The sequence below is a fragment of the Meleagris gallopavo genome, chromosome 10 (assembly GCF_000146605.3).
Source record: "Meleagris gallopavo isolate NT-WF06-2002-E0010 breed Aviagen turkey brand Nicholas breeding stock chromosome 10, Turkey_5.1, whole genome shotgun sequence".
Classification (NCBI taxonomy): Eukaryota; Metazoa; Chordata; class Aves; order Galliformes; family Phasianidae; genus Meleagris; species Meleagris gallopavo.
In genome coordinates this window covers 26433038-26443406 of record NC_015020.2, presented here as the reverse complement: position 1 = coordinate 26443406, position 10369 = coordinate 26433038, and the positions used below count along the sequence as shown (strand labels likewise).

Below are 10369 nucleotides of genomic sequence, written 5' to 3'. Positions count from 1 at the left end.
GGGGCCCTGCGTGCGGGGTTGGTGCCTGTGGAATCGTGCCGTCATCAAGGATGGAAAAGATCTCTGAGATCGCCCAGTCCGACCCCACCCAGCATGCCCAGTGAGCGCATCCCGCGGTGCCGCATCCCCACGGTTGTGGAACGCCTCTGGGTACGCTGACCCCACCACCTCCATGTGCAGCTGTGCCGGTGCATCACCGCTCTTTAAGAGAAGAAATTGTTCTTAACATCCAGCCTGAACCTTTCCTGGGGCGACTTAAGGCTACTGCCTTTCATCCTATTGCTGTTACCCGGCAGAAGAGCCCAACCTCCGCCTTGCCACAACCTCCTTCAAGGAGTTGTAGAGATCCGGGGGATCCTTACAGGATGTATTTTCCCCCACAGGAGCAGCTGGAAGAGTACAAGAGCGGCTGTGATCTGGAGGAAGGCTGGGTCCTGGTGTGTAAGCATGCAGAAGGAGGGGACAGGCTAGTCCCGGTTGAGTCCACAGAGAGGATCCAGAGGCAGCAGCAGTTGTTTGGGGTTGATTACAAACCTGTGATCAGGTATGGGGTTGTGGCTCACATCTTCCCTTCCACGTAGGTTGTGGAAAGTGATATAGTTCCCAGGCTGCTTTATAAGCATGTGTCTAGCATCTTGCTTTCCTTGTAGCTGGGAAAGGTGCAATATGCAGGAAACTTCAAAATCTGTCTCCAGAGTCTGAGTTAGAAAAGAAATCAAGGTTTGCTGCCCACAGAGAGAAGCTGGAGAAGCCTTAAACCTGAGATCTCTATTTTAGAGCCTTGAGCTTGTTTGTAATCTGAGCCTGCTCTCTTTATTTGACGTCTCATTTCTTTGCATGTATGAGAGCAGAGAAGTTCTCATCTGCTTATGTTGTGCTGCTTGAGATTTTGATGTATTTTCCCTCAGTCCTTTGTGTTCTGGACTGAAAAGTCCTAGCCTGCTTGGGCATTTCTTTATTGAAGTGACACAATAGGGATCCCAGACATAGAGTTACTCAGTTCTGCTTGGTCATTTTCACTAATAGCTAGGACTATTGACTGGAAGAAGTAAAGATTGTCTGAACAGAAAAGGCATGTGATAAGGATATGATGGAGGATGAAATGTGGTGTGGCTTTAAACCCAAATCTTCCCCTTCCAGCTACTTCTCAAGTACCTGCTTTTTTCCCCTGGAATTCTCTCATTCCGTCTTGTTTCAGGTGGGAGCAAGTGGTGGATCTGACTTACTCCCTGCGCCTGGGAGCAAAACCCAAGCCCATGGACCAGGATGAAGCTGCAGTAGAAAAGCTTCGGTAGGAGCTGTTTCATGGTGTGTGCACACTTAAGCTGTGGGTGGGTACAAGCTGCTGTCTCTCCCTTGCTGCTCAGACAGCCATCTCTTGTAAACTGGGGTGTGGAGCAAGACAGGCAGTGGGGAAGCTGAGCTCTGCTCAACGCAGTCTTGTCCTAGATAAGTCAGCATGAACCAGAAAACAAGATGAAGATCAAGGCAGGTTTGGGCCTACCCATGTCCTGACCCATTCACCTGGCAGGGGTTAGTACAGCCTTGCTGTCCCTGGGTCTTTAAGACCGTTAACCTCTTTGTCCTGGTAGGTTTGTGCCTCCAACGTGGACTTATGAATGTGATGAAGACCTGGTGCATTTCTTGTATGATCATATTGGGAAGGAGGATGAGAACTTGGGCAGCGTCAAGCAGTATGTGGACAGTATTGATGTCTCATCCTACACGGTGAGTAGTATGTAGGGTAAAGGGACAGGGCTTCATCAACCCTGCTGTGCCATGGGGCTGGGGTGTTTGCGTGGTGGGTGTGCTGCCCTACTCTGGGATGGTCTGGTCTGTGTTATGTGGATGTGGGGGGTAAGGTGCAGTCTTGGAGGGGAGTGTCATGCAGAGCATTGTGTAATGCAGCCCCTGGATGAACTGTGCAAGCTATGATCTGAGAAGTAAATGCTAATGCTAGCTGCTAAGCTATTTTAGGGAGAGTTTCGTACTCTGTGTGTGTGACATCATAGCACCTTAGCAGGCCAGCCCCAGCATCCTGTGCTGTCTGTGCTCACTGTGTCTACCCAGAGACCAGCAAATAAGAACGGGCCAGTTTGATACCCTCTGGCTCTATGATTCATGACAAAAGTAGCCACTAAGGAGAAATAATCCTATCCCTCTCTGACTTTCCCTTCGTTCACTGTCCTTTTCCAGGAGGACTTCAATGTGTCGTGTCTGACGGACAGCCATGCTGACACGTACTGGGAGAGTGATGGGTCCCAGGGCCAGCACTGGGTGCGGCTCAACATGAAGAAAGGCACCATTGTCAAGTGAGGCATCTCTCCCTTGTGTGCTGGCTCACTGCTGGGATGGGCACTGCAGCCCCTGCTCTGCGCATGAGTCCGTCATGGCCCTAGGTTACCGTGCCCTCCCTGCTCCTTGTCCCCTGCTCTGGCTTTGGGTTTGAGCAGCTCTTAGCCAGTGTTGTCACAGGTACCTGGGAGTCTCAGTGCCATCTGCATGTGCTTGGTACAGGTGTGGCCAGGCCATGAGAGAGGAGCATTGGTAGTTGTTCAGAAGCAGAGCTGTCTCTTCATTTCTTGTTTCCTTTTGCAGGAAGCTCCTGCTGACTGTTGATACTACTGATGAGAACTTCATGCCCAAGCGCGTCGCCGTGTACGGGGGTGAGGGGGACAATCTGAAGAAACTAAACGATGTTGGCATTGATGAGTGAGTGGATGGAGGTGGGAAGTGTAGTGTGGCCCTTCCAAAGGCTTGAGGCACTGGGCATCCCAGCTATAGGTTGTCACACCAACTGCAGCCTCACTTTAGTGGCTCAGGGCCTTGGGAGAGGCATTTTCCATCTCTTCAGTCTAACACTTTGAAACCCCATTCCCAGTTCCTGCAGTCCTGGCCTTTCAGATGGGGGGTCTTGCTGATGGTTAGTAACTAGCATGGCTGGGTTAATTCAGGGAGCGGTGCTGTCTTATTGAACAAGACATTGCCTAGACCTGAGGTAACAGGAGGTTTGGATATTCGTGTGAGCTGTGTGGCACTGCTGGAGGCGGGCAGCTGGGTCTGGGTTTCTCCTGCGGCCTCCCATTTTAAAGGATGCAGCTTTTTCCTTACAAGCAGCCGAGTGAATTTTGACAGATTGGCAAGGGAACAGCTCTGCAGCCTCTGTCTGTGCTGTGCTTGCAGGAGTTACATTGGGGATGTGTGCGTCCTTGAGGACATGACAACACACCTGCCTGTCATCGAGATCCGGATTGTGGAGTGCAGAGGTAGGGCTAGGTGTTATGGTCACATCTATAATGCACTCCTGTGAGATGCTGTACAGTGAGCTTATTTCTGCAGCTTGTACTTCTTGGCCAAGTACTCCAGGGCAACTTGAGGATTTGCAAGCCTTGTGCTTTCAGCCTGTTTTTCTTTTCCTCACCTCTGATTTTGTTGTTTTTTTTCCTCTTCTTTAAATTCCTCATTTCTGCACAAAGGTCTTTCAAACTCTCAGTGCCAGAGCTGGTGAAGCTGGTCATGCTCCTAGTGCTTTTACTTGGAGATGGTACTGACCTGCTGCAGCTGGAAGGCTTACTTTCTTGTAGGCTTAGCGTATTACCTGTGGTCTTCCTTTGGCAGATGATGGGATTGATGTTCGCCTTCGTGGCATCAAAATCAAATCCTCCCGACAGAGGGACTTGGGGCTCAGTGCTGACATGTTCCAGCTGGCCAATTTAGTACGCTACCCCCGCCTGGAAGGGACAGATCCTGACCTGCTGTACCGGAGGGCAGTGCTCATTCAGAGGTACTGTATGGGAGTGTAGGGGTCGCATAGTGGGGTGGTACTGTCTGCAGTGATTGGTGCCCTCTGCAGTCCAAGTAATGGCTGGGAGCTCTAAAGCTCTGTGACTCCACCTGGAATGGGCATCCTGGGCCTTGGAAAAAATAGCAGAGGTTTTCTTGGGTAGCTTCCATACGTTTTTAAGAGGAATCTTGCAGCTGAAGTTCAACATTTTGTGTGTTGCAGGTGCAGCATATCTGTGTTGTGAAGGAAATAGGGGGGCAGATGCACACAGAGTCCCTTGCAAGGGGTGTGTAGTTGCTGCAAGGGGTGTGTAGTTGCTGCAATGGGAATTTAGGGCTACAGGCTCTGTGATTTAAAAAATCACAGTGTCTTGTATTTGGATCAGTTGCTACTTTTCTGTTTGTGTCTGGAGTGCCTGGCCTGGAATAGGCTTATGCAGGTTCCTTTCCCTTCAGGGTGTTGCAGTAACTTCTTCTTTGGGATTTAGGTTCATCAAGCTCTTGGATAGTGTCTTGCATCACTTGGTGCCAGCCTGGGACCACACTGTAGGCACATTCAGCAAACTCAAGGTGAGTTCCTCTGTGTCTTGTGGGGCCTCAATGAGGCAGAGTGATTGCACTTGAGCTGTGGCAAGGGAGACAGTCAGCGCTTGTTGCTTTTAAAGCAGCTCAAGGGAAATACCTGGCTGAGCTCCTTTCGTTAAAGCTGTGAAAGGCGATATTGTTTTGAGACTGTTTTCCTACTAGAACATTGATGTGGAAATGTTGTAGCTATGCAGTAAAAAGAATGAAACCGAGGCTCTGGGGGTGAGAGCATATCACCCAAAAAAGGACTCAAACCGTAGCTGCACTGGGTGTGTGAGCTGGGCATACATCCCCTCGGAGACCACAGCCTAGCACACTCTGTTCCTGCACTTGCTGCCAGCAGTTTTGAACGTTTGGCTGTGTCCAAATGGCAGGGCTTCTTACCAGTGACTACTTTCTGGCTTTTGATTCGGGTCTTTCTCGTAAGTCTAAATCATCCTTCCAGTGGTCTGTTTCCCTCAAATCTTCTCCCAGAATGTGCTGGGCATTGCTAGGATAGTCCAACTCTGTGTGCTTCCAGGCCTAGTGCTATAGAACACTGTAATCCCTGTGCCAGCTTAGCCTAAACCCAGAGTGTTTAAGGATTCTTGTTTGTCTAGCAGAGCTTGGTTTCATTACAAGTAGGAGGAATAGTAAGACTCTTGTTCTGGTGAAAGCGAGGGAGAGTCCAAGCAACATTAGAGTGTGAGTATCAGATGACTGCTGATGGAGGGAGAATTGGGCTCGGTCTGTTTGTTAAGCCAGAAAGGAAAGTCTTTGGAGACAGAAGATCAGCTAGAGAAAATACTGTTGAGGAGAATGTGGCTGTGTGTGGGAGGTTGTGGTTCTGGGGAGAACCTAGGAAGTAGGTAATGTGCTTTGGGTGCTGGACACTTCTGACATTTTGAACTTACCTGTTGGCAGCATATCAAGCAGTTCTTATTGCTGTCCAAGAGGCGCACAGCTCTCATTACGCAGTGTCTGAAGGATTCAGAGACAAGCAAGCCCAACTTCATGCCACGGCTCTATATTAACCGGCGTCTGGCTATGGAACACAGAGACAACCCTGCCTTGGATCCCAGTTGCAAGAATGCTGTCTTCACTCAGGTATTTCTCCTCCTGGGGAGGACCCCACTGCTTTGAGGAGAGTGGAGCATCCTAAAACCAAAATGAACCAGAGGGAGGTGGGTGGAGGGAAGAGCTTGGGAGCTAGGGGTACCTGGTGACTTCAGGGCTTCTTTACATGACTCCTAAGCTCTACAATTACATGTGCTGATGATCTCTTATCCAGGAATATCTGAATATCAGAGCTGATGTTTTTGTTCTGTATTAGGCTTTGTTATTGACATGTTGCTAATGCAGAACATAACGATCTTATTACACTGAAAGGACAGTAGAGACTTCTGTGACAACAATAACGCAGCTGCACACTGTCATGTGGTATTACAGCAATTCTAATATTCCTATTGTAATTCTTCCTCCATCTCCAGAAGATCTACTGCTCAATGTATGCACAAACAGCCTAGACTGAAACAAGTTTTCAGTGTACCTATGTGTCCAGTGTACCTCTGAAGCTAGGAAGCTGCAAGTGGTGTAAAATACTGTAATTATGTCATGTTTTCAAAAGTGGAGGGCCCTAGGCCATTTAGGGATCAGTTTCAGTCAGTATTTAAGGGTTTGAAACAAATGAGATTCCTTCCAATTTCCAGTCTTCACTTGGCACCATTTCTTCTGGAGAGGGGATACCAGCTTTGATCTCTACTTGTTGCAGGTGTATGAAGGCCTGAAGCCCTCTGATAAGTTTGAAAAGCCTCTAGATTATAGGTAAGCAACACTGGGTGTAGGGAGGGGATCATGCAGTACTGGGAGCTATGTCCTCTCTCACAGCAGGGCAAGCACCTGTGTGCCCTCTGGAGAGGGTTTGATAGGTCAGGAGCCAGCTCAGACATGGGACGAGGGCCTGTTCTCCCAAGGTGTTTCCTCCCTTCTGAGATTGCAGCTGACTTGAGGCTGAGGTCGTCTTAAGCCCAGGCTGCTATGCCCTAGGCCTCTGGCTTCCCTACTCTGCCTGCTGCCTCCTCAGTTTCTCCTTGGATTTGGGTGCACTGAGCACCCCCAGCAATTCAGGTTGTGCCTGGTGTTCTACAGGTGGCCGCTGCGTTACGACCAGTGGTGGGAGTGCAAATTCATCGCAGAGGGCATCATTGACCAAGGTAGGGGATGTGTGGGCAAAGGGGCAAACTTGGAGGTTGATGGTGTGACCCTGTTGCTGCAGGGGTTCTCATTTACTCACAGTCTTATTGCTGCTGGAGGAGAAAGGCAAGGCAGGTCACCTTGTCTTGCCACTCTCTGCAGTGTTGTGAGTAAGGAGTAACTGCGTGCTGACATTGGTGTCAGACCTCCATTAGTCACTAGCAGCAGCTTTGACAGTGGCTGTCCTACATGGACCAGGCAGTGATGTTACTTCTATTGTCTTGTTTCCTCTGGTGCCTTAGGGCTGTGACAGGAGTCTGCTATTTAGCTCTGGACTTCATTGGATAAAAACCCCTAATCTTGCTTCTGTGCTCCTGAGAGTCAGCACACAAGCAATTTTATCACTAAAAATGCCATTCTTCTGGGATTGCAGGTGGTGGTTTTCGGGACAGCCTGGCAGACATGTCGGAGGAGCTGTGTCCCAGCTCAGCAGACACTCCTGTGCCCCTGCCCTTCTTTGTGCGCACATCTAACCAGGTGCTGTGGATTGGGGTTCTTGAGGCAGAAAGTGCACAAAATTGTGCCTGACAAAGCAGAACTGTTCGTATCCCCCTTCATGCCTGAGATGTATATCTTTGCTAGTCCAAAGCCTTTTCTCATTAACTATGAAGGACTGAATATGGTGCTTTGTGACATCTGGTTTTAGGATAAGTTCATAGGTGCCTCACTGGGAACATTGCCACGGAGGCTGTGGGGTTTAGCCCTCTTCCACTGTGGAAAATTCCCAGAGTCACTGCAAGAGCTGCTTGTAGTGCTTCATGCTGGACTGAGTGTTGACTTTTACTCCTGTAGGGTAACAGCACTGGAGAAGCCAGGGACATGTATGTCCCCAACCCCTCCTGTAAAGACTTCCCAAAGTATGAGTGGATTGGGCAAATCATGGGAGCAGCTCTGAGGGGCAAGGAGTTTCTGGTGAGTTTTTAACCCCATCTCTGTGTGGAGGTTTGCCGCAAAGGGAATTGTTAGTCCTCTTGTGCCACTTGTCCAGCAGGAACACGGGAAGGTCCTGTGATCGTGCATTGGGACAAAAGGTGTTTGTCAGGGTTTGGGGCTGAGAGCTCACAGCCTGAATTTCGTGAGATGCTGCAGGGACCCTGAGGGAGGGTGTCTGGTCTCTGCTCAGTTCTGTGTAGGCCAAGGTACCTGATGAGCCCTGCATGCAGATGGGGAATGTGGTGGAACCTCCGCCGTGGTTGAACCCCATCTCTATCCTTGGGGCTATCTCCTTTCTCACAAACTCAGCAGAACTGCTGTTTTCCTTCAGGTCTTGGCTCTTCCTGGCTTTGTATGGAAACAATTAACAGGGGAGGAGGTCAGCTGGAGCAAAGACTTCGCTGCGGTGGACTCAGTGCTGGTGAGAGGCTGGTGGAAGGCTGTGCCTATGCTATTCCTCGTGACGCTCTGCAAGACTGTGATTTGTATACTTGCTCCTGTGTTGTACTTGCATTTTCCAGTGACGCGTCGATGAAAAATGCACAGGGAGGGCACTATTAGCATTTAATACATCTCACAACTGATACAGACAAAAGCAGTGCTGACTCGCTTTCAGCAATGCCCCAAGGTCTGCTAAACAGCAAGTGCAGCTGTAGGGCAGCATATCTCATGCTGCACTGTTGTCTCAGTCGCTCTAGCCCCTGTCTGGGAAAGTAGATGAGGGACCAAGTATATTTTTGCCCACTGGGCATCTCTCTAACAAGCACTCATCTGGGCAGGTGAAACTCCTGGAAGTGATGGAAGTGATGGACAAAGACACTTTTGAGTTCAAATTTGGGAATGAGCTGACCTACACGACAGTGCTGAGTGACCAGCGCATGGTGGAGCTGATTCCCAATGGCAGCAACACCGTGGTCCGCTATGAGGACCGTAAGGAGTTCATCCGTCTGGTACAGAAAGCTCGACTGGAGGAGAGCAAGGAGCAGGTAATGCTCTTCCATAGCGTGAGTCACCACTGAATTTCCAGAGAAGTCCAGTATGTGTAGTAGTTAATGTCCCTGTGCTCGTTCATGCAATAGTAGGCAGTCCTTTGGGGTGCCATATAGCAACATGAGAAACAGAATTTTATTCCCAGCTCCAATACACACTTCCTAATTGAACTGGAATATATTCCTCTGGGATCCTATTCCTTTCTGCAGGTCCCATGGAGCATTTGCTGAGCAGTCACTTGGCTTCAGTTCAATAGTACTCGGGCTCAACCCTGAGCCAGGAAAGTAGGCAAGACACACTGCTCACCTGCTTTGCCTCTTTTTCAGATCATGGCTATGCAAGCTGGGCTGTTGAAGGTAGTACCCCAAGCTGTTCTTGACCTCCTCACTTGGCAGGAGCTGGAAAAGAAAGTCTGTGGAGACCCTGAAGTCACAGTTGATGCCCTGAAGAAACTCAGTAAGTGAAGGCCCTCTGCTGAAAGCTCTTTCCCTGAAAGGAGAATGACTGTCTTCCTTCCATGCCGGTGTGGGAGGCATATATTAGCTTATATTATGATGACAGAGGGGGCCTCTGCACTTTTTGCCCTTAGTTGAGTGCTAACAGGATCAGGAAGGGTCCATGGATATGCACGGGATGTCACGCTCTTAATTTGTCCAGGAGGAGCTGAGATCTCTAAAACTCCTTTTCTGTTTCCTCTGGCAGCTCGGTTTGAGGACTTTGAGCCGCTGGACACCCGCGTCCAGTACTTCTGGGAAGCACTCAACAACTTCACCAATGGTGAGTGATTTGCTCTGCCACTGCACATCTCCTCATGCTGTGACAACCCCTAGGTGCTGGCTGGGAATAGAGGGATTGAAACCACCCTCGTTGCTGCCCGGGGAACAGATGAGAGCCAAGCAGAGCAAGCTACTGGGCCAAAGGAGATACCTGCAAGTGGCTGTGCTTGATCTCGTATTGCCCTGGCGTCTGTTGATGCCTTTGTTCTTCCTTCACAGAGGATCGCAGTCGCTTCCTCAGGTTTGTTACTGGCAGAAGCCGCCTCCCAGCACGGATCTACATCTATCCTGACAAACTAGGGTGAGTGTGTTTCTTTTTCACAGACTGTAAGGCTAACAGATCAAACGAATCTGCAGTCTGCTCTTTCCTTCCTTGTTGGTTTGCTCATTCTAACCAGTTTGTCACCTTTCCCCAAGCTCCGAGACAACAGATGCATTGCCAGAGTCATCCACCTGCTCCAGTACTCTCTTTTTGCCCAACTATGCCACGTAAGTGTTGCAGCTTCTCTGCAACTGGGGGATTCTATGTCTGGGCTCTCTTAGCCTCTATCCTGACCCACAGAGCCCCATCACTTTACCACACAACTACATCATGTGGCTACTGTGTATTTTTTTTTTTTTTTAAGTTTTTATTTTCTGTAAGCAGCTTTTGAAGCATAGCCTTCATCTTGTTATCTCAGATGCAGAAATGGCAACTCCTTCTCTTTTTTTTTTTTTCCCCCTCTCATCCCTCCCTAGAGCCAAGGTATGTGAAGAGAAGTTACGCTATGCGGCCTATAACTGTGTGGCCATTGACACAGACATGAGTCCGTGGGAGGAGTGATGTTGCAGCCTGACCAAGCAACATGGACAATCATTTGACAAAACCATACAGTGGGAAGTGCTCCCTTGTTCCCCCAGGTTATGTATATATAATAAATATCTAGGTCTGAAGCCTGGCTTCCTGCAGCGGTAACCAGCACCGCTTTGGACACAGACATTTGGAACTTGGAGTGTAAATGTAATTGCAGTAATGAAACCCTGCTCCCAGCCCTCACTCATCAGAAAGGCTGGGTAGGCTTTTGCAATGA

At 49.3% G+C, this 10369-nt stretch overlaps 1 protein-coding gene across 1 annotated transcript; it reads left to right on the top strand.

Moving 5' to 3' along the window:
* Window positions 1-43: 43 nt before the first annotated feature.
* Window positions 44-10369, top strand: HECTD3 (HECT domain E3 ubiquitin protein ligase 3). The gene is made up of 21 exons (XM_010716188.3): window positions 44-150; window positions 384-544; window positions 1199-1291; window positions 1593-1728; window positions 2197-2312; window positions 2599-2712; window positions 3184-3266; window positions 3619-3784; window positions 4272-4353; window positions 5272-5454; window positions 6119-6171; window positions 6496-6560; window positions 6974-7077; window positions 7393-7512; window positions 7865-7954; window positions 8313-8519; window positions 8850-8979; window positions 9226-9300; window positions 9519-9600; window positions 9717-9788; window positions 10038-10369. The coding sequence occupies exons 1-21, from the start codon at window positions 94-96 to the stop codon at window positions 10120-10122; spliced, it is 2274 nt and encodes a 757-aa protein (XP_010714490.1). The 5' UTR covers window positions 44-93; the 3' UTR covers window positions 10123-10369.

Coding starts and splice junctions, on each gene's coding strand:
- HECTD3 (XM_010716188.3), top strand. CDS start 94: ATGCCCAGTGAGCGCATCCCGCGGTGCCGCATCCCCACGGTTGTGGAA. Junction 7,078..7,392: donor TTGTGCGCACATCTAACCAG/GTGCTGTGGATT, acceptor TTACTCCTGTAG/GGTAACAGCACTGGAGAAGC. Junction 7,955..8,312: donor CTGCGGTGGACTCAGTGCTG/GTGAGAGGCTGG, acceptor TCATCTGGGCAG/GTGAAACTCCTGGAAGTGAT.